Here is a 24473-nt window from a genome sequence, read left to right as displayed (position 1 = left end):
AGTGCTGTATATTAAAATAGTAGCTAATATTTGAGAGAGATTAAGTTGTAGCTAGCTATACTTGCTTTTTGTAATAATGAGAGATAGTATTTTACTTGGTATAAAAAACTACAAATAGTGTTCAGTTTAAATGATTTATTTAGGATTGTATTAATAATTATTTCTTAATATTTTAATATGACTAGTATTTCATGTCATGTGTATTGCAAGCTATTCATATTTTTATAGAAACATATTTCTGATTTACAGGTTTTTTGCCTTATTGGTTATGTTCCCTCACTTATTCTGTTCACTTATATTGCTTCTTTCACCTTTAAGAAAATTTTAAATACCAAAGAATTTTGGTCATTTGTCTATTCTGTGGTAAGTCACATTTTACATTATTTCAACTTTCCATAGCAGGTTAATTAAGTCACAAATTCTTTCCTGATTATACTAAAAATGTTACATGTCTTTTGTAAGTGCAGAATTTAGGTAGATAATTGGCAGCTTCTTTTTGTGTGTACATTTGTCTTCTGAATCATCCTTTCCACCTAGGAACAATATGGAAGACATTTAGCAACTAGTGTATCAAGGACACTAGCTACAAACAAGTGATATTCTTGTTGCTTGCTGGCTAAATATCATCTCTAGTTCCATGTTTTATTAGAGGATTGAAAAAATAGTTTAATGCTTAGACACCAATTTGTAAGTCAGTTTGTATGAAGTTTGTAAACACTTCATCACTTGTATATTTATTTTTTTCTTTAGACAGCCTTGGCTTGTGTTGCAATCACTGAAATAACTTCCTTTATGGGATACACAATTGCAACTATTCTTCATTATGCCTTTTGTATCATCATTCCAATCTATCCACTTCTAGGTTGCCTGATTTCTTTCATAAAGGTAATTCTGCTAAATATTTTAATATGTTAAAAAACATAAATAAATATGGTCTAAATTGGGGATATTAGTTCTTGTACAGAAAATAGTAAAATGCATCAGGCTAATGGCTACTGCTTGATTTAGATATTATTAATGCAGCATAAATTATTGTAAGCTCTTGTCAAACTGTAAATTCTCAAAGGAAAAGGGCTATGTTCATTACAGGTTCTCTGATGCTCAAAATGATGTATATAATTAGAAGTGTGACATGATTTCAGTCAGTATTTGTTTTTAGGAGTTTATCAGTGATTAAATAATGTATTTTACTATAAAGGGATGAGAAAGAATAAAGTGTAAGAGATTCTCTACAAGAAAAAATAGAGACAAAAACCAGATTCATTTTATTAAGGCTGGCTAATTGAAAAAAATTTCCATGTGATTAGAAAAAATATTGTTATGAATTATTGATTTAGAATTGCTAATTAATTCTACTTACTAATCCTACTACCCCTGCTTCCCTTTTTAGGTCTCAGTTCAATGTGTTTAATTTATATTGATCTTCAGAAATATTTTGGGACAGGGGAGATTTTAAGTAAAAAATATAACTAATATGAATAGCTAACTTAGTTATAGAAAGTACACGTTTGCTAAACAAAATACATTTTTTCATTTTAATTCAAATATTTCTACATATTGCAGCTTATATATTTTCAAAACTTTTTGTCTTAGATTTCTTGGAAGAATGTACGAAAAAATGTGGACACCTATAATCCATGGGATAGGCTTTCAGTAGCTGTTATATCGGTAAGAAATAAAGTGTTTTTGTGAGTTAGCATGTTATCTTAAGAATAGTTTGGTCCTATGGTTTTAACTATGTTTAGTTTTTTATCCTGTTGCACGAAAAAGAAGGTGCATAAAAAGTTAAGCGTGTTACTTAACGCTAGCTAATCTGTATTTCAATGGGGAGTACCTTTCATTTACTGAATGTGTTCACTTTAATATACTTAGCCTTTTACATGTTATTAATTCTATTTAATTACAGTTGTGTCTTTCTTAGAAGCAAAAACAAAGTTTTTGTGTTTGATTGTATTTTATGAAGCTGACAATAAATGAATGATACAGAGGTAGAAAATAAGTGAAGAATTTGCTAAAAAATAATTCTGCTTTGGTTTGTATTAAAATTTATTTTTAATTATCTTTATCATATCAAGTATGAAAAAGGTTGTGATTACTTCTTTTGGTAATGGCAAGGAACTTGATGTATATAGTCTTAGTTCCATTGGCAAAGGAAAAAACTACAACAACAAATCTTTTAGTCATGAGCTGCTACATGTTTTTCTTTTAGCCTTACCTACAGTGTGTACTGTGGATTTTCCTCTTACAATACTATGAGAAAAAATATGGAGGCAGATCAATAAGAAAAGATCCCTTTTTCAGGTCAGTTGATTTTTTAAAAGTTTTAAATATTTTTAGTGTATTTACAGAACTGTGTAATCATCACCATAAAATAATTTTGGAACATTTCCAGCACTCCAAAAAGAAACTTTGTACCCATTTACAGTCACTTTCTTATCCCTACTTCCATAGCCCCCAGACTTAGGAACCACTAATCTACTTTCTGTTTCTGTCAGATTTGCCTATTCTGAACACTTTATATAACTGGACAATGGAAATATGCTTGGAAAACTTCAGTCGAAAGACCAACGATACTCTTAAATCCTTACATTTAACTTTTATATCTATTTGCTTTTTACCATAGTTGGTTGGCATGTTATTTTAATGTTGGAAAATCATCAGATTTGCCAGATAACATCTTTTAAAAATTGCTGGGATTTGGGCTCTATAATTAGTATCTAGCATATGGTTTTACACTTAGTATAGTGTTTGGAAGGTTCATCATGTAGTCGCGTGTAGCAATACTTCATTACCTTTTTATTTTTGCTGAGTAATATTACATTGTATGTACATTGTACACTGCACTTTATATATGTCAATACTGCACTTTATTTATATCAATGAGTTGCTTTTACTTTTCAGCTATTATGAACTATGTTGCTATAAACATTTGTATACAACTTTTTGTAAGGACATGTATTTTCATTTCTCTTGGGTGGATACCTAGAAATGGGATAGCTGTGTCATTTGAGGAATTGCCAGACTGTTTCTAAAGTGGTAATACCATTTTACACTGCCGCTAGGAATGTTTTAGGGTTCTGTTTTTTCCACATCCTTGCCAATGCTTGTTATTGTTTATCTTTTTTACATATTCTTCCAAATATATTAGCTAATTTGTTTTTACTTTTTCTTCTGTCCAGCCTTGCTTACGTGATTCATCACTTTATTATCATTTCAGCATCCTCAACTTTTGTCTTTTTGACCTGTCCACTAAAAATTATAATTATTGGTGAATTGAATTGTATGCTGGAAAAAATAACATAAAAGTTCCATTTAATAATACTACATATTTATTCCATATAAATTCAGCTGTTTTTTTAAAAAAATGATTTTAGATCTGGAGGTAAATGTGCATGTTTGTTAACTGGGTATATTGCATACTGATGGGAATTGGGCTTCTAGTGTAACATTACCCAAATAGTGAACATTGTACCTAATAGGTAGTTTTTCAACCCTCATCCCTGCCCCCTTTTGAAGTCCATAGTCATAATGTTTCCATGTTTATGTTCATGTGTATCCACTGATAAGTGAGAACATGTTGTATTTGATTGTTTCTTCATAAGTGATTACTTATAAGTGAAAACATGTGGTATTTGATTGTTTCCAAATTACCTCACTTAGGATAATGGCCTCCAGTTCCATCCATGTTGCTGTAAAGAACATAATTTCATTCTTTTTATGGCTATATAGTATTCCATGGTGTATATATACCATATGTTTTTTGTCCAGTCAACTGATGATGGACTCTTAGGTTGGTTCTATGACTTTGCTATTGTGGATAGTACCATGATGAACATAGGAGTGCAGGTGTCTTTCAAAACTTTTTGTCTTAGATTTCTTGGAAGAATGTACGAAAAAATGTGGACACCTATAATCCATGGGATAGGCTTTCAGTAGCTGTTATATCGGTAGGAAATAAAGTGTTTTTGTGAGTTAGCATGTTATCTTAAGAATAGTTTGGTCCTATGGTTTTAACTATGTTTAGTTTTTTATCCTGTTGCACGAAAAAGAAGGTGCATAAAAAGTTAAGCGTGTTACTTAACGCTAGCTAATCTGTATTTCAATGGGGAGTACCTTTCATTTACTGAATGTGTTCACTTTAATATACTTAGCCTTTTACATGTTATTAATTCTATTTAATTACAGTTGTGTCTTTCTTAGAAGCAAAAACAAAGTTTTTGTGTTTGATTGTATTTTATGAAGCTGACAATAAATGAATGATACAGAGGTAGAAAATAAGTGAAGAATTTGCTAAAAAATAATTCTGCTTTGGTTTGTATTAAAATTTATTTTTAATTATCTTTATCATATCAAGTATGAAAAAGGTTGTGATTACTTCTTTTGGTAATGGCAAGGAACTTGATGTATATAGTCTTAGTTCCATTGGCAAAGGAAAAAACTACAACAACAAATCTTTTAGTCATGAGCTGCTACATGTTTTTCTTTTAGCCTTACCTACAGTGTGTACTGTGGATTTTCCTCTTACAATACTATGAGAAAAAATATGGAGGCAGATCAATAAGAAAAGATCCCTTTTTCAGGTCAGTTGATTTTTTAAAAGTTTTAAATATTTTTAGTGTATTTACAGAACTGTGTAATCATCACCATAAAATAATTTTGGAACATTTCCAGCACTCCAAAAAGAAACTTTGTACCCATTTACAGTCACTTTCTTATCCCTACTTCCATAGCCCCCAGACTTAGGAACCACTAATCTACTTTCTGTTTCTGTCAGATTTGCCTATTCTGAACACTTTATATAACTGGACAATGGAAATATGCTTGGAAAACTTCAGTCGAAAGACCAACGATACTCTTAAATCCTTACATTTAACTTTTATATCTATTTGCTTTTTACCATAGTTGGTTGGCATGTTATTTTAATGTTGGAAAATCATCAGATTTGCCAGATAACATCTTTTAAAAATTGCTGGGATTTGGGCTCTATAATTAGTATCTAGCATATGGTTTTACACTTAGTATAGTGTTTGGAAGGTTCATCATGTAGTCGCGTGTAGCAATACTTCATTACCTTTTTATTTTTGCTGAGTAATATTACATTGTATGTACATTGTACACTGCACTTTATATATGTCAATACTGCACTTTATTTATATCAATGAGTTGCTTTTACTTTTCAGCTATTATGAACTATGTTGCTATAAACATTTGTATACAACTTTTTGTAAGGACATGTATTTTCATTTCTCTTGGGTGGATACCTAGAAATGGGATAGCTGTGTCATTTGAGGAATTGCCAGACTGTTTCTAAAGTGGTAATACCATTTTACACTGCCGCTAGGAATGTTTTAGGGTTCTGTTTTTTCCACATCCTTGCCAATGCTTGTTATTGTTTATCTTTTTTACATATTCTTCCAAATATATTAGCTAATTTGTTTTTACTTTTTCTTCTGTCCAGCCTTGCTTACGTGATTCATCACTTTATTATCATTTCAGCATCCTCAACTTTTGTCTTTTTGACCTGTCCACTAAAAATTATAATTATTGGTGAATTGAATTGTATGCTGGAAAAAATAACATAAAAGTTCCATTTAATAATACTACATATTTATTCCATATAAATTCAGCTGTTTTTTTAAAAAAATGATTTTAGATCTGGAGGTAAATGTGCATGTTTGTTAACTGGGTATATTGCATACTGATGGGAATTGGGCTTCTAGTGTAACATTACCCAAATAGTGAACATTGTACCTAATAGGTAGTTTTTCAACCCTCATCCCTGCCCCCTTTTGAAGTCCATAGTCATAATGTTTCCATGTTTATGTTCATGTGTATCCACTGATAAGTGAGAACATGTTGTATTTGATTGTTTCTTCATAAGTGATTACTTATAAGTGAAAACATGTGGTATTTGATTGTTTCCAAATTACCTCACTTAGGATAATGGCCTCCAGTTCCATCCATGTTGCTGTAAAGAACATAATTTCATTCTTTTTATGGCTATATAGTATTCCATGGTGTATATATACCATATGTTTTTTGTCCAGTCAACTGATGATGGACTCTTAGGTTGGTTCTATGACTTTGCTATTGTGGATAGTACCATGATGAACATAGGAGTGCAGGTGTCTTTTTTATGTAATGATTTTTTTTTCCTTTGGATATATACTCAGGAGTAGGATTGCTGAGTTGAATGGTAGTTATATTTTAATACTGTTTGGAAGTATATCACATTTTCCTAGTTAGCACCTTCTTATCTCTTTCTTTTCAATAGTTATCCAAAGCTTTCTCTTTATTCCTCATATTCCTCAAATCACCTTCCTGCATCTCAGTAAATAATCTTGTCATTTATCTCAGAAAATAGAAGCACTTAATTATAAGTTATAAATTTCTACAAACTTACTCACGTCTTCCATCATTTTTGCCTTTTCCCCATCCTAGAGGAAGTAGCAGCCCATCCTATTGTCCAGGTCTTCATTTATTCTGTATACTTGGAATATTGCTCAATTTTCTTTTTCTCTTTCCTTTCTGGATCTCAATGGTATATTTTTTGTGGGGTTGGGGAGGGTCACCTTTCTTCCATATATGAAAGAACCCATAGATCTCATTTGAACATGAATCCATCTCTAATTCTTATTCTATATCTCTCTTTCCTTTCATACCCCAAATCCGTCTATCTCCAGTTACTCACCTTCCATCTACTCCTATAACTCCCTGCAATCTGGATTTTCCCTTACCTTTCCATTGATACCATTTTCAATAAGATAACTAAAGATTTTGTCTTTTAATTGTCTAGTAGTCTCAACTTATTTAACTAATCTGCAGCCTTTAATATGATTGACATTGTTCTGCGTACACATTTTTCTTTTCTTTTTTTTTTGAGATGGAATCTCACTCTGTCATCCAGGCTGGAGTGCAGTGTCGTGATCTCAGCTCACTGCAGCCTTCACCTCCCGGGTTCAAACGATTCTCCTGCCTCAGCCTTCCAAGTAGCTGGGATTACAGGCATGTGCCACCCAACCCGGTTACTTTTTGTATTTTCTTTTTTAGTACAGACAGGGTTTCTCCATGGTGGCTAGGCTGGTCTCAAACTCCTGACCTCAAGTGATCTGCATGCCTTGACCTCTTAAAGTGCCTGGATTACAGGCAGGAGCCACATTTTTCTTCTTCTTTGTTTTCCATTATGTCTTCTCCTGTTTGCCTCTATGCTTCAAAATTGCCTTTGCAAGCACTTCATACACTGTCTATCCCTAAAGATGGTGTTACTGTGGGTTCTGACATCAACCCTCTACATCTACTCTTTCTGGGCAATTTCTTTTATACTCGGTTGTAAATTTTTTGAGGGCAAGGTTCATGTTTTTTCATCTTTCTTTCTGTGTAATAATACCTGACACCTACTAGTCATAAATAATATTGTTGAATAAATGAATGAGTTTAGGTAGTATCATCCAAATGCTATCAGTCATTGAAAAATAATGCTTGTGGCTGAGCATGGTGGCTTGAACCTGTAATCCCAACACTTTGGGAGGCCGAGGCAGGTGGATCACCTGAGGCCAGGAGTTTGAGACCAGCCTGGGCAACATGGTGAAACCCTGTCTCTACTAAAAATACAAAAATGAGCCGGGCGTGGTGGCGCATGCCTGTAATCCCAGCTACTCAGGAGGCCAAGGCAGGAGAATCGCCTGAAGCCAGGAGACAGAGGTTATAGTGAGCTGAGATCTCACCACTTCACTCCAGCCTGGGCAACAGAGTGAGATCGTGTCTCAAAAAAAAAAAAAAAGAAAAAAAAGAAAGAAAAATAAAAATATCGCTTGTAATTCCACCTTTCAGAGATAATCCTAGATCTTATGTTAGTGTATTTTTTCAGTCTTTTCTCTACCTAGTATCTGAATTTCTTACTATTTTAATTATTTGAAAACCTACTGTCTTTATATATTTATTATATATATGTAGAAACCTTTCAACGAAGTCCAAAAATAGGAAGCTTCCAGAACCACCAAACAATGAGAATGAAGATGAAGATGTCAAAGCTGAAAGACTAAAGGTCAAAGAGCTGATGAGTTGCCAGTGTTGTGAGGAGGTAATTTATTATTTATGGCTAAGTCATAGTAAATATGAAATGATCAATTCCCAGTATATAGAAATTAATCTGAAAAATATTTTTCTTTGCATATGAAGCAATCTGAAAAAAATCTTTCTTGGGAAAAAAAATACTTTGTTTACTTACTTTTGAATAGGTCAGGATTTCAGTCACAAATGGATATTTATTTGTACAGTATCCCCTTATTAGCCAATATAATTTTTGTAATATGGACATGAGGTATGTGCAGCCTGTCATTTCATGATAGGTTTTATAACTTTCTTTTTAAATACAATTTTTCTTATTAGAAACCATCCATTATGGTCAGCAATTTGCATAAAGAATATGATGACAAGAAAGATTTTCTTCTTTCAAGAAAAGTAAAGAAAGTGGCAACTAAATACATCTCTTTCTGTGTGAAAAAAGGCTGGTATTTAATTTTTTATTACATAACTTTTCTGGAAGAGTAAATTCCACTTTTAGTATGATTGGATTATGAGTTGTTTTTCTTTCAATTCCTTTAGGAGAGATCTTAGGACTGCTGGGTCCAAATGGTGCTGGCAAAAGCACAATTATTAATATTCTGGTTGGTGATACTGAACCAACTTCAGGCCAGGTATGATATATAAGAGTATAGGATATGTTGAATGTGATTTATCTTTTTAATTAACAAACTTTTAATGACAAATTAGGATTTGATATTTAATTTTTATGTATATTTTTAGCATTTTTTATACAGCTTGATCAAATTATTTTTTGGGTTATCTGTAAAAATAATGTGCATGGTGAAATTTTCAGACACATGTAGACACACACACATATACAGTATTTCTACTTTTGCAGTGCTTATATGCATGAGTTGTTTGCCAACTTAATGCAAGACAATTTTATTAGCTTCAGGAGATGTGGGAGTTTGTTTTGACCTGCCATCAGCTAGTCTTTTATTATAAGCATGTCACTCACCACTTTGTGGATACTTGACAAAACTACCTTGATCCCATTTCCTGCTTCTCTCCCCTTGCTTACTTTGTGTCAGCCACACTAACTCATTGCTTTCCTGGAAAATGCCAGGCATATTGCCCAAGATGTTTCCTTTGTTTGGCTATACCTTATACCCTAGAAATATATATGCTAAATTCACTTATCTCTTTGGCTCAACTGTCACCTTCCAGTGAAGCTCCCTGATCATTAGAATTACATCTTGCTTTTTCATCCAACTCTGTATTACTCTTTCTGACCATATCTCTGAACTCTGACTTACCTATATATGTTCTCCCATCATCAAACATCAAAAAGGAGTAAAAAATCTGACTGGGTTCTGTGGTTCACGTCTGTAATCCTAGCACTTTGGGAGGCTGAGGCAGGAGGATTGCTTGAGCTCAGGAATTCAAGACTAGCCTGGGCAACATAGTGAGACCTTGTCTCTGCTAAATTCAAAAAAGAAAACAAAATAGCCTGGCATGGTGGCACTTGTTTGTAGTTTCAGTTACTTAGCAATAATAATAATAATAATAATAATAATAATAAAGGAGTACTGACTTGATACTACTCTGGCTGTAGGAAGGGGTTTTAATTAATGTACTTGCCACTCCCTTCACAATGTAAATTAAGCAAAATAGTAAAAATTAGTTTGTGTTTCTATAGGTATTTTTAGGAGATTATTCTTCAGAGACAAATGAAGATGATGATTCACTGAAGTGTATGGGTTACTGTCCTCAGATAAACCCTTTGTGGCCAGATACTACATTGCAGGAACATTTTGAAATTTATGGAGCTCTAAAAGGAATGAGTGCAAGTGACATGAAAGAAGTCATAAGTCGGTAAAATAATTGTCTTTAGATTCCTTTTGTTACTTAGAAAGGTTTACGTTTCATTTTTTAAAAATTTCATAACAAGCATTTCTCTGAACAATGATTTTTATAGAAAATTTTTATTACTTTTTCATATATTCTTTATGATATATGAAAATATATTGATAGGTATAAATTATGATAGTTATAAAAAGGTCATTTTTCTATTTCTAGTTACAGGATGAATGTACCTGTAGATGTCATGAAACTTACTTTAATTGAAAGTGAACCATTTTATCAAGATACTAATTTATTTAAAATGACATAAATTGGAGACTTTTGCCCTTATCTACTTATAATAAGCTTCAACTGAGTATTCTAGAGAAAACAACATCAGGGATCACACCCAGTTGATATTTGTGTTTATATATGTCATGGTGCTCTCATTTTGTAATGTTCATTTTGCAGAATAACAAATGCACTTGATTTAAAAGAACATCTTCAGAAAACTGTAAAGAAACTACCTGCAGGAATCAAACGAAAGGTACTTTCATTAAACACCAAATAATGTCTGTATTTTTTTTATTGATAGTTTAGTACCTGATACTGTCTTGATAGATTCCTTATAGTGAACCTTTGTTAATTCCCCACCCGTCTTTTTCTTTCCATGTAGTTGTGTTTTGCTCTAAGTATGCTAGGGAATCCTCAGATTACTTTGCTAGATGAACCATCTACAGGTATGGATCCCAAAGCCAAACAGCACATGTGGTGAGTATGGTGCTTGTGACACAGTACATCATACTTCAGAATAGAACAGTTTCTTTTATTATATTAGTTTTATGTTATGTGTACATCTTGATTTTAAATCCTATTCAAAGGATACAATAGTAATTAAAAATTAGATTTAGAGATTTCCTTAAGCTTTTGAAACTTTGCCGTATTTTTCATGAAGTGTTCATAATATTTTACATATTCCGAAACAGAAATAAGCATATGAGTCATTATTAAAATAAAGAGCTCTAGTGTTCTGAATAGTTTTTAAGTTTTTTTCTGGTCATTTAGCATACAAATGATCTTTCCCATAATAATGGTGTCTTGAATTTATGTTGGGACTCTTTCTAGTACAGTCATGCATTGCCTAATGACAGAGATACATTCTGAGAAAGGCATTTTTGTCATTGTGCAAACATAAGAGAGTGTGCTTATATAAATCTCTGGGTGGTTATAACCTAGTACACACCTAGACTATATGGTACAGCCTATTACTCCTAGGCTATAAATCTGTAGAGCATGTCACTGCACTGAATACTGTAGGCAGTTGTAACACAATGGTAAGTATTTGTGTATCTAGACATATCTAAACACAGAAAAGATACAGTAAAAATATAGTATTATAATCTTATGGGATCGCAGTTGGAAATGTGTTTCATCATTGACTGAAATGTCATTATGCAGTGCATGTACAGTACTAATTAGTTGAACAACTCTTTTTTCTTTTCTTTTTTTTTTTTGAGACGGGGTGTTGTTCTGTTGCCCAAGCTGGAGTGCAGTGGTGCCATCTTGGCTCACTGCAACCTCTGCTTCCCCAGCTCAAGCAATTCTCCTGCCTCAGCCTTCCAAGTAGCTGGGACTACAGGCAAGAGCCACCACGCCCAGCTAACTTTTTGTATTTTTAGTAAAGACAGGGTTTCACCATGTTGGCCAGGCTGTTCCCGAACTCCTGACCTCAGGTGATCCGCCCCTTCGGCCTCCCAAAGTGCTGGGATTACAGGTATGAGCCACAGCGCCTGGTCTTGAACAACTCTTTAAGCCTCGACTTCCATGTCTATAAATTTTAAGATTTGGTTTGGATACATGTTAAAGTTTTCTTATGATTCAAAGCCTGTTTTGGATATACCAAGAAAAGGCATCAATTTTAAAATTTATTTATTGTCATACTTTTAGCCCATATTAACATTTGGAATCATAGAGTTTTTTTTCCATTTGATAGGCTTTCAAAATGAAGGGAAAATAAATTAGAATATAAAAGTCATGGCTGGGCGTGGTGGCTCATGCCTGTAATCCCAGCACTTTGGGAGGCCAGGGCGGGCAGATCACGAGGTCAGAAGATAGAGACCATACTGGCCAACATGGTGAAACCCCATCTCTACTAAAAGTATAAAAATTAGCCAGGCATGGTGGCAAGCACCTGTAGTCCCAGCTACTTGGGAGGCTGAGGCAGGAGAATGGTATGAATCTGGGAGGTGGAGCTTGCAGTGAGTCGAGATCATGCCACTGCACTCCAGCCTGGGGGACAGAGCGAGACTCCATCTCAAAAAGAAAAAAAAGAATATAAAAGTCACAGTTGGGCAGAATGTAATATCCATAGCAATTGATGTTTGGTAAGTTTTAATTAACTTAATTAACCAACCAGTTGGATTTTTAAAAACCCATGTTTTTTAACAAGCAGATGTGTTCCTCTCTTTTTATTTCATTTATGTTTTATAGGCGAGCGATTCGAACTGCATTTAAAAACAAAAAGCGGGCTGCTATTCTGACCACTCATTATATGGAGGAGGCAGAGGCTGTCTGTGATCGAGTAGCTATCATGGTGTCTGGGCAGTTAAGGTCGATGTCTAAATAGCATGCCGTTTAGGGGAAGAGGGTGGGGGCTGGATTTTGAATGTCATCATTTCAAAAACATGGCAATAGTTAGTAATTTAAATGTTAAATATTTTAGTTTTTGAGTTAGCTTTTTATAGGTTGACTTGGAAGTATGTTGAGTTTTTTAAAAATGTGGCTGTCTACTTTGAATTTGAATTTACTTAATATTTCAATAACTTGGAATATTATTTTTAGGCATAGTACTTGTTATTTTAAAAAGTTGTTATATATTGGATTAATTATATAACACAAATATGGAATAAATATGTGAGTTTCTACTTACATAAATAAATAATTGAGTAAAGAAATAAATGTGAGAAAAGAGGTGCATCTTCCTTATAGAACAATTCCAAATAATATATGTAGATAATATATATATAAGCCACTTCAAGGGAGGAGGCTTAATCTCCTATCCCCCAGGTTTTGATGGGACTTAGCCAGTTTCTTGTAAAAAATAAACTACAGAAGAAGGAAAATAGTAACTTCACAGTTGAGAAAGCTGGCAAATACTACCTTAACTAAACAATGTTGTGCAGATATCATGTATTCACTGATATATGATGGAAAAAGTACTACAGCTGTGTGGTATTCTCTCCAAAACCCATAACCCAAGTCTAGTCATGAAAAAAATATCAGACTAACCCAAACTGAGGGACCTTCTACCACACCAGTACTTCTCAAAACTGTCAAAATCATGAAAAAGAAAGAAAGAATAAGAAACTGTCAGCCACAGTTAGAGACTAAGGTGACACGATAGCTAAGAACACTATGGTATACGGATAGACCTGGAATAAACAAAGGACACTAGTAGAAAATTGGTGAAATCTAAATAAAGTATGGAGTTCAGTGACAAGGAATGTACCAATGTCAGTGTCTCAGTTGTGATGCATTTACCATGGAAATATAAGATGATAAGATTAGGGAAACTGAAACTGGATGAAGAGTGTATGGGAATGCTGTATTTTCTTTGTAATTTTTCTATAAATGTAAAGGTATATTTTTAAAAAATGTAGTGATATGTGTGAGAAATTATTATTTGAAGCTGTCATTTTATATCTGAGCTTTCTTTTAAAAAATTACTTCAGATGTATTGGAACAGTACAACATCTAAAGAGTAAATTTGGAAAAGGCTACTTTTTGGAAATTAAATTGAAGGACTGGATAGAAAACCTAGAAGTAGACCGCCTTCAAAGAGAAATTCAGTATATTTTCCCAAATGCAAGCCGTCAGGAAAGGTAAAATTTTTAAAAATGTGGTTATATTTCTTTATAGAGCAAAGATTATAAAAAGTTATTGTATTAAGGATTAAGTGAAAAATCATCTTTTTATTCATAGACCGTATATGTATATCTGTGTGTGTGAATATATATTTCATATATATAAAATATATGTGTCTGTAGATAGATAATTTATATATATATATATATCTCTCTATATTATCACCAATACTGGACTAATGAAGTCTGATGGCTGGTGTTTTATATCTGCCTTAGTATTAGATTTTTCAATATTCAATAGTATTTAAATTTTTTATACATTTTTAGTAACAATGAGAGCTGTTTTGCATGAAAATATGTTATTATTTTAAACAATTTTCATCCAAATAAATATCAAAATAAATTATTAAATTTAATTTTGAATTTTAAACATGTTGAACTTTAGCTTTAGAACACAATAGTAGTAATTTTTAATTTTTTTCCATATTTTATCTTTGTTTTCAGTTTTTCTTCTATTTTGGCTTATAAAATTCCTAAGGAAGATGTTCAGTCCCTTTCACAATCTTTTTTAAAGCTGGAAGAAGGTAAGTAGTATTTGAAAAACATTTATGTTGTAGCTTTCAAATTATGAAAGAATTTTATTTTAAAAGTTTAGAACTGGGGACTCAGTTTATTTTAGAAACTATGGCAAATAAGAAGATAACCTTTTATTCATTTAATCTAAGACACAGGTAAACACTAATGTCATAGGGATTTTGTGGATAAACTCTATTGTAATGTAAACCTTTTACAATCTTTAGAGAGCATTGACACAGTTTATCACGTTACATCTATGAGAAGGGTCAGCTTAATTATCGAGTCTTTGCAGTTAGTTCAGCATCAAGAGCTCTGAGTTTCTTGAATCCTTACTTCATACTGGCCCATAGAAGTAGCAACACTATCAATACTCCAGTGGCAAAGAGAATTCTGAGTGTAGGAGGGGTGGGCAGTCCCCAGAATGTTAAGGAAGCTTATAGAATCTTGGCATTTTAAAAATAAGTGGTATGTAGGATAAATACATATATGCTGGTGACAGTTGAAGGAGATCACCTCCTGGAAGAATCAGGTATTCATATGCAGATTATTTTATGGCATTTGTAAACTGTCAAACAACCTATGTTTATGTATAAAGTTTATTATTAGTAATTTTTCAAAATAACTACAGGATTTTTATGACTATTCTTTATGTGATTGCTGAATATAGAATGATTTCCTGATACTGTATATATTCTTGTCACAGCTATGGATTAATGGGTTTTCTTTTGCAAAGAACACTAATTAATTATTTTTGTATCTGTAATATATGTATTCACATAGTCAGGTAAAGTTGTGCTTTCCTGGAGATTTCTTTATGACCAAAGAGAACACCTGAACTACTTATGGAGAATTAAAGGAATGAATAGAATAACAGAAATTTGATATTAACTTATATTGCAAAGGAATCTGAAATAAATACAGAAAAATTTATGGGCCGGGTGTGATGGTTCACACCTATAATCTCAGCACTTTGGGAGGCTGAGGCGGGAGGATCCCCTAAGCCCATGGTTTGAGACCAGCCTGAACAACATAGTGAGAGCCTGTTTTTACAAAATAATTTTTAAAATTACCCAGGTATAGTGGCTTGTGCCTGCAGTCCCAGCTACTCAGGAGGCTGAGGTGGGAGGATTGTTTGAGCCTGGGAGGTTGAGGCTGCAGTCAGCCATGACTGTATACTTGCTCTGTTGCCCAGGCCACTGTATACCAGCCTGGGCAACAGAGCAAGACCTTGTCTTAAAAACAAAACCAAACAAACAAAAAACGGTTTATGGAGATAGGACCAATATCCAGAATCTAGTTCAAGAAGCCAGAATAGGTTACAGTGGAGTTGGAGAATGGAAGATAAGAGAGCAGGGATCAAAAGAAGACATGAAAAGAATCACCAGGAAAAAGATAATGGAGGAGAACTTAGAAAAAGTGAAATAAGACAAGTAACATTAAACATATAGTAATTAGGGCTATAGAGGAATTATAGGTGTGGGGAAGAGAAAGGAAGTAAGAGGGAAAAATAACTTGTTTTGGCAGCTTCAACTTTAAGTGAGTTGATGACAGAGATATTTTAAAACAGATTGTTAGCTACTTTGGTATGTATGGCCATTTTTTCAAATATTGATAAGTAAAATACTATTTTTGTATTTTAATAGCTAAACATGCTTTTGCCATTGAAGAATATAGCTTTTCTCAAGCAACATTGGAACAGGTACTATAAAGTTAAATTTTTAAAAATTATTTTATAGAAGAAAGTATCTGATATTGATTGTTTTTGTTTATATTGGAGAGGGAGAGATATTGTAAACCAGTGACAAATTGTTACAGGATAATCTTAAACTTGGTATAATTTTAATCAACCATAGGTTCTTCACTTACTAATTTTTTATATTTTATTTTCTAAATTGATATTATTTTAAATTGGCAAATCACACTGTTTATCGGGTACAGTATGATGTTTTGATAAATCAAGCTAACTTCCATTTGCTTATTTTGAATATCTGTTTTTTTCGTTTTGTAAAGAAAGTGTCATGATGGTGGTATTTCACATTAGTGTATTTGAAATTACATTGTTTAAGTAGTTATGAATTATTTTTTAAAAAACAAATCTATTAATCTAAAGTAGTATTCATCTTTTCATGTAACTTTTGGAAATAACTAACTCTGTTTGAATAATGTTAATAAATCTCTTGATACTTGTTAAAGTAACTAGATATAGCCGTGTACCATTTCTGATTTAGCTAAAAGTTCTTTGAGATACTTGAGATACAGAATACTGTATTCATTTATTTCTTTTCACCTAGGTTTTTGTAGAACTCACTAAAGAACAAGAGGAGGAAGATAATAGTTGTGGAACTTTAAACAGTACACTTTGGTGGGAACGAACACAAGAAGACAGAGTAGTATTTTGAATGTGTGTTGTTCAGTCTGCTTACTGGGACTTATTTCTTCTTCACTTAATTTTAACTTTGGTTTAAAAAGTTTTTTATTGGAATGGTAACTGGAGAACCATGAACGCACTTGAAATTTTTCTAAGCTCCTTCATTGAAATGCTGTGGTTGTGTGTTTTGCTTTTCTTTAAATAAAACTTATGTATAATTAAGTGAAACTGCATGTTTGTATTGAAGCATATTGAACTATATAGTTTGTATGTCATCTTTTTCACTTTTCAAAAACAGTGCTTCTGAATTTATGATTTAAAGGAATAGTAATAGAATAGTTTTATTTTGAAGTTATCTAAGTTTATGCCATCTTCTTAAATAAGTATGTAATGTTCCAATCTAAATAAAAAACTAATTCATAAATAATGCATAGAAAAGATACATAAAGCAATGTGAAAGTTTCTTGCTTCTCCTTTTTAATTTCTAAAAAAACCACTCTGAATGGAGGTTGTCATCCGTAAAAGCTAAAGAGTAAGCACTAGGAAATCTCAATATAGAGGTTTGAGGAAAGTGATATCCACTAGGGGGCAGTCATTGATCATAGTAAATAAAATGAGACCTTGTTCTATTAAAATGATTTTAGACATAGGTAATTAGGTATGTGAAACTACATTTCTTTTATTTAAAGTAAAATTCAGAAGGTTTTAGTTATTACAATTAAAGGAAGACTGTGTGTAGAATCTTATGTAATAGTCTGACTCTGACTCTGTGGCTAGAATGACAGTTATCTATGGAGGTGGAAGAATTAAGCCATACCTTTTCCATCATCACTCTTGGAACATATAAATTTTTTATCATCTTCCTTGCAAAGGGCACATTTAATTTTGTTCTTGAATAAAATATTTTACTGGATATTTTTATTGGTAAACTTTAGTGAATATCTTTCTCTTTTATAGAGTTTTAAGTAGATCAGTGTATAGATTTATTTAGTAACTTACCTCATTGACTTTGGAACATGGTGGGATATGAATAAACTCTTTCAAGGGTTAAATTAAGAATTATAAGTGCAGTGCACCTAATTCTTTTTAATAAGAACCAGAATTTCATTATTTGATAGAGTTGAAGGCATGGCTAATATTTTCTTAGAAATACTTCCTTGTAGAACCCATGTATTGGCTAAAGGTATAAAATAGTGTAAATAATGCTAGTTGGCATTACATTTCAACCAAATGAAAGTATTAACTTCATAAAACAAATATATTGGGAGTGTGATTTTGCATAGAGAGACTTAACAACAACATCAATGACAGAAGAATTAAGGACTAAGTTACTTTAAATAAGCAAGCCCTTTCAATGGCATTATTAATTCTTTAATATAGGCAAAATTTAATGAACTTTTAGCTTTATTGTGTAATAAGACATCTGTGATTTTAGGCTCTAGCAGCGGATTTAAAAGTGTTCTTTCTTGGTACAAAGTACATGACTGATATTTTCCCCCATTGCTGGGGCAGTTGCTATATGCTTTCCTAAAGTATATATAATGTTCACATAAGTATCCAGGGACCTCTTTTTTGGGATGTGCTTTTGAAATTATGTGTAACCTTGAATACTTAGGTTTAATAAAAGCAACAAAATTATATCTATTGTTTACTAAGGCAGTCACAAAAAAATATAGGTTTTTTTTAGAACCTGGCCATCCTAAGAATGAAGATAGAGCATAACTAATGTAGAAAATTATCTGCTTTTGCATGTAGATTTGGTAACTTTCACTTTACATTTGTGAATGTGTAATTGGGGCAAAGTAAATTTTTTTTCCTGCAAAGTGATAGTCACAATCATGTTATTAATTTTGTTCATTTAGTTACTTTGCTTTTTGAGTATGAATACATGCTCTTGTAAACAATTTTAAGAGACATTCAATTTTTTTTTTTTTTTAGTATTTATATACTCAGAATATATTTTGGTTGTTAATTAAATTATATGTTTCCTTTTTCACAGTAACAAAATCTGACTCAGGAGAAATATAACTTAATTCTTAGGAAAACAAGGGTAAGTGAGCTGGAAATCAAAGGAGACGAAAGTCAAATATGATATTTATTTACAATGTACAGTTCATGTTTCTGAACATATTAATTTTAAAATGTCTTAAATTACTGATCTCAAAACTTTTTTCTTTATCAATACAGATAAATAAATAAATATACATGTTAGGCAAAAGCAACATCACCAACCTTGTATTTCCCGTCCATGGTCAAATTTTAAAAGGAGAGTAAAAGCTGAGCTTTACTGAGTGAGTGTTTACTGATAATAAGGCAAGAAAAAACATGATGAGTGTAGTTTACATCTTACTTTTGTGGGCTCTTAATTTTTTTTTCCAGTTTGTTCTCAGTAAAGACTGTGGGTTTTCTTTAAAATATTTTTTTCTTTTAAATTGGCACAAATTATCTTAGGTCAGTATTTTCATTTTAATCATTAAAACATGTTTAGAGTAATATAATTCAACAACTATTTTAAGTGATTATGTTTCCAGAAATGAATTCTTTGGAGAGAAGGATGACTATCAGTTTTGGCCCTGTAAGATCTTGGAGATCTATAAGATAGATACTTATATAACTTACATAAAATACATATATAACTTATATAACTAGCTATTATTTTATATAACTAGCTATGACAAATCCTTTGCTAGTAGTACTAACAATGTTTTATAGGAGCACAATTAATTTTACTAAGAATAAGTGTTGTTATCATTGTTTTTATTGTTGTTCTGTTGGTCACTCAAAATTTCATTCTAATTGTGCCCTGAGTTTGTTAAAATACCATAGCGTATTTTTGTGTAACATGTAAATAGGTATTAATTTTTGGGAAATAGAAATGTTTATCCTTAATGTATTTTTAATTTGCTAACATTGATTTTTAAATTTCTTTCCTGAAATAGCATATTACCTAAAATGAAAGAATTTATTCTCAGATGAATAATTTTTGTATCAGCTATTCTTATAAGGTAAAAGTTTAATTATTTTTTATTTATAATGTATGTAAGCAATTCTCAATGCTGCTCTTTAAGAAAAATAAATATGATTATATTAATAATAAGCTTTAAGAGTTGAAAATTTAAGACAAGTCATTTTGTATACTGAAGTGAGTTCTTTGTTATTTAGTGCTAATAATTGAATAAGAAAAAGCACATATTAAAAAGGATGCAAAAAGCTGGCACTAAAATTGTTAGTAATTTTTTTAAGTATCTGAGGCTAGTTTTCAAGTGCAGAAGGAACACTGACAATTACTTTGTTTTAATTTACATTCAGATTTTAAACATAAATTAGGTATGTTTATAGATCTTTTTGTCTTGAATGTATTTGTTTGTAAATAGAAAGCAATCACTTTAACTTACATGTTATTACATATAACAGGTTAAATTATTCTCAAATATTTAACACTACTTACATATTTATCACTTTCCTTAGAATTTTTGAATAAATTGATTCATACAAACACTTAGGCAATATTTTAAATTTAATGAACAGATTCTTCCCAAGTGCCTAAACAACTCTTGCAAATCAAATTACCTTTTTAAATTAAGAAAATCAAGTTCTCAAGAATTTCAAGCATCATTTGGTGTTTCTTTCATTTTTGAGATAGGGTCTCACTTTGCTGCCTAGGCTGGAGTGCAGTGGCACAATCCCGGCTCACTGCAGGCTCAGGTGATCCTCCCACCTCAGCCTCCTGAATAGCTGGGACTACAGGCATGCACCACTGCGCTCAGCTAATTTTCATATTTTTTGTAGAAATGAGGTTTTGCCCTGTTGCCCAGGCTGGTCTCTAACTCCTAGGCTCAGGGGATCCTCCCGCCTTGGCTTCCCAAAGTGTTGGAATTACAGGTGTGAACCACTGTACCTGGCCTTCAAGCATCTTAAAAATAGGCAATATACACAAAACTTCCTGGTTATAAGGCTTGCAACCATACTTGGATAAATATAGTAATGTGTTGCATAACAACATTTGGTCAAAAATGGGACAGTAAGATTATAAAATGTAATACTGTATTTTTCTTGTGTCTTTTCTGTGTACACAAATACTTAACTGTTGTGTTACAATTGCCTACAGTATTAAGTATAGTAGCATGCTGTCCAGGTTTGCAGCCTAGGACCAGCAGGCTGTATCATATAGCCTAGATGTGTAGTAGGCTATTGCCTTAGCACAGTGACAAAATTGCCTAATGATGCATTTCCCAGAACATATCCCTGTTGTTACATGATGTGTGTACAAGATTCTCAAATAAATACAGTATCAGTACACTAATCTGAAGTAATTTTTTCACCATGTCTACATACATACCTTTGCAGAGTTACACATTCATCAGTAAAAGAGCTCACACTGTCAAAATTTATCCCTTTGATAATTTCAGACCAAGAGATGGATGCTAATTAGGTTTCTCAGTTAATGATTGGGACTGATCAAGGGGTATCTATCAACTAAACTCAATAATGATATAAGCATAGAACTTGGATCTGCCTTCTAAGACTATGCTGGCAACTGTTGAGGTGGCCGTTCTTTTATATTCAAGCTTTGATTTTTGAGCTTTTAAGTTGTGAGTTAACTCAATCTAAGTTTCAGGTTTTTGCAACCCAGTATTTCCCCTTAAAACAAGATGTTATTTAGGTTTTATTATTACGTTTTATCCAAATTCATGATAATAGGACTTTCCAATTTCTGTGTTGTGACTATAGTATAATGTGCTTAATTAATGAAAATGAATTCCTCAGGCTGGGTACAGTGGGCCACCCCTGTAATCCCAGCACTTTGGGAGGCTGAGATGGGTGGATCATTAGGGTCAGTAGTTTGAGACCAGTCTGGCCAACATGGTGAAACCCTGTCTCTACTAAAGATATAAAATTAGCTGGATGTGGTGGCACACGCCTGTCTGTAATCCCAGTTAGTTGGGAGGCTGAGGTTGGAGGATTGCTTGAATTCAGGAGGCAGAGTTTGCAGTGAGCCAAGATTGTGCTGCTGCACTCCAGCCTGGGCGGCAGAGCGAGACTCTGTCTCAAGAAAAAAAAAAAGAAAAAAGGAAAGAAAGGAAATGAATTCCTCACCTGGGTTGCAATTTTACTTTCCTTTCTGTCTGTAATTCTTGTGTGTCTAATTAACCATAATACTATGGTCATTTTACCAACAGAATGATACCATTATTGTTTTGGTTCACCTTATCTAATTTCTGTTTATTAATATATCTTTGTCATATAGTTGTAGGAAAAGATATTGAGTGCTAGTTGTGATGTATATGTACTGGCTAGTAATTTCTTTGGCCAAATTATACTATTGATATTGTTATGTGATTAATATGTAGTTGATATTTGTTTTCTGTTGACTACATTTAAATTCTCATACATAAGTGTACATGAAATCAAGTTTGTGATAGAATGACATTAAAATTATACATCAAGCTTTACAAATTGGTAAGAAATCTCAACTTCTAGTGTTACCTTGTCTGCTAATTTTAAAAGACCTTATGTGTATCTTCTAATTCTTTAGTAAGTATGTAGCCTTTGAATTTACCTTCACCAAATTAAGACACCAGATAGTTTTTAGAGCCATCTATGATGGTGCATAAAGTCTTTAAGGTTCAAAGAAAGACTGCTTTTCGTTATTATTCAGTATTCACAAATATTTTATTGTATGTCAGTTAAGAATCAAGCCTTTTCTAAGCACTAGACATATACATTATTGAAACAATAGGCAAAGGTCTCTGCCCTCACTGAGCTTTTATTATAGTAAGACAAATTACCTACTTTAAAAAGTACACGACATGTTAGATGATGGGGAGGGAGATAAGGAGCCTTGGTGCTGCAGATGAAAGCACACTGAGCTCATGTAGGCAAGACTATACTGAGAAGGTGAGTTGGTACTGAAAGTACAAAGGCTCTGAGGCAGGATGTGAGTGGCATCTTTGAGAGAGAAACGGGACCAGTGAAGCTTTAGCTAACTGATCAATGGGGACACTAGTGGAAACGGGATCGGAGAGACACCAAAGGGCCCTTGTAGACATTCTATTGACCTTCAATGAGATCAGAAGTCATTGGAGGGTTTTGAGTAGAGGCGTGACAACATTACGCATGTTTGAAAGGAACAATTTAGCTGCTGTGTTGAAAATAAATCAGATATGAGGGGGCAGAGCACAAGAGACCTGTTAGGAGGCCATTGCATTTGATTAGGCAAGACATGGTGAGTTGAATCAGGAAGGTGATAAGAAGTGGTCTAATTCTGAATATTGTGAGGGCGGAGATTATAGTACATGGGGTATGGGAGAAAGAGAGTCAATGACACCCGGGTTTTTGTTTTTTGTTTTGTGAGCCTCTGGAAGAGTAGAATTATCAACAGTTATGTCTCTGAACCTGTCTTCTACTAGTATCATCAAGTGGATGAAGAAGACCATGGAAGTTCAGGTTTGAGGATTTGAGGGAAAGGTCAGTTTTGTACTTGTTAAGTTTGAGATGCTCATTAGACATCCAAGTGGAGATGTCCAGTAAGCAAAGGAAATAAATATTGGGAGCAGTGTTAGTTTTGGAGCCCACTCACAAGCTGAGAGTCAAGGGGTATGGAATGGTACAGCAAGACCTTAGCAATAGTGAAACACAAGTAATGTTAACTGAGGCACACTGCCAGAAGGCAAGGGGTCTTACCCAGACCAGAGTAAGGAAATTCTGAGAACAGATTTGAGACCCAGTGGCACAAATCTTAGCTACTGAATAACTGAAAAGAGGGAATTGTAAAGTGAAATTGAGTTTGTGATTGATTTCTTGGGAAAGCACTGCTGGGAAAGAAGAAGACAACTTTGGAAGGGGCCCATCCCTTGGAGGCTTGATGATGTAGAGAAGTCAGGCAGCTGAAGAGTTCTACAGAAATAAGTTAATATCACAGTCAGAAGACAGACCACCAAAATCTCCCTACATGGTACTGTTTGCTAAATTGCATTTCACTGTACCCACAGAAGAGTGTGTTAGTTTGGAAACCAGGTTAGCCACTCCAAACCCTTCATTTCTTCTATTCCAGGACCATAGAATGGGCCATTGTTCCAGGTTCCTGTGGATGCTGAAATGAACTGCCTGTATTCCCCTTCAGAAATACAGAACTTATTTCTCTGGCCTCTGAGAGTGCTACCATAAAACAGGTCACAGTTTTCAACTCCCTAGGGCAGCCTTAGCAAACTAATACAAGCCCCATTCCAGGATCTGCTCCTAACTTCCTTCCATTTGGGAGAGGGAATGGGAAAGGAATGGAAGAAATTAGTGCCACCCTTAAAGACCTAAAGATGCAAGTGGGAGGGAGATGGTCTTTATAATATTTCCATGTTAGTACACTAATCTTGCTCCTGCAAAAATTCAATTCTAGAGGAGGATATTAGTCTAGAGCAAATGCAGACAACTGTTGGCTTCAGTTGCGTAGCTTAACCAGATGTGCTATGTTTGCCAGAGCTGATTAAGAAGAGTTTCTGTCACGTGGTATACAACCACTGATTTGGCAAATGGCTCATTTTCCATTCCAATCAAAAACATTTTGAATTAACCTGGAGTATACAAAAGTATACATTTTGCTTTGCCCTAAGGTTCTGTTTAGGGGTTTCCTTCTTTCTGCCAATAAATTCCAAAAGAGACCCGGATCAGCTGGACATTTCATAGAACATGACACTTGTCCACTCCATTGATGACATCATGGATTAAATGAGTAAGAAGTGGCTAGTACATTGGAAGCCTTGGTTAAGCATTGTGCTATAGAAGGAGTATATCAAAATCCAGTG

General features: G+C 33.3%; 2 protein-coding genes across 5 annotated transcripts in view; both read left to right on the top strand.

Moving 5' to 3' along the window:
* The window catches only part of ABCA5 (ATP-binding cassette, sub-family A (ABC1), member 5), an 89513-nt gene extending 69740 nt beyond the window's left edge, over positions 1-19773 (top strand). For 2 of the 4 annotated variants that reach the window (XM_011982844.1, XM_011982105.1), the window contains 15 exons: positions 250-363; positions 751-885; positions 3873-3947; positions 4489-4580; positions 7954-8080; positions 8389-8506; positions 8605-8696; positions 9725-9900; positions 10339-10414; positions 10544-10638; positions 12358-12477; positions 13599-13748; positions 14235-14314; positions 15950-16005; positions 16598-19773. In XM_011982844.1, coding sequence (XP_011838234.1) covers positions 250-363; positions 751-885; positions 3873-3947; positions 4489-4580; positions 7954-8080; positions 8389-8506; positions 8605-8696; positions 9725-9900; positions 10339-10414; positions 10544-10638; positions 12358-12477; positions 13599-13748; positions 14235-14314; positions 15950-16005; positions 16598-16705 — 1614 coding nt within the window. In that variant the 3' untranslated portion in view covers positions 16706-19773. Of the gene's footprint in view, positions 1-249; positions 364-750; positions 886-1593; positions 1669-2209; positions 2302-3872; positions 3948-4488; positions 4581-7953; positions 8081-8388; positions 8507-8604; positions 8697-9724; positions 9901-10338; positions 10415-10543; positions 10639-12357; positions 12478-13598; positions 13749-14234; positions 14315-15949; positions 16006-16597 lie in introns of all 4 variants that reach the window. The other 2 variants (XM_011981373.1, XM_011980663.1) reach the window with 1 other exon arrangement.
* ABCA10 (ATP-binding cassette, sub-family A (ABC1), member 10) overlaps positions 19362-24473 on the top strand; it is a 106615-nt gene continuing 101503 nt past the window's right edge. Inside the window, exon 1 of the mRNA XM_011983972.1 lies at positions 19362-19679. The gene's annotated coding sequence lies outside the window, so the exon portion shown is untranslated. The remainder of the gene's footprint in view (positions 19680-24473) is intronic.

Source organism: Mandrillus leucophaeus, unplaced genomic scaffold, assembly GCF_000951045.1.
Source record: "Mandrillus leucophaeus isolate KB7577 unplaced genomic scaffold, Mleu.le_1.0 Scaffold1, whole genome shotgun sequence".
Classification (NCBI taxonomy): Eukaryota; Metazoa; Chordata; class Mammalia; order Primates; family Cercopithecidae; genus Mandrillus; species Mandrillus leucophaeus.
Note: the sequence above shows the minus strand (reverse complement) of the source record. Positions and strands in the feature narration are given on the sequence as shown.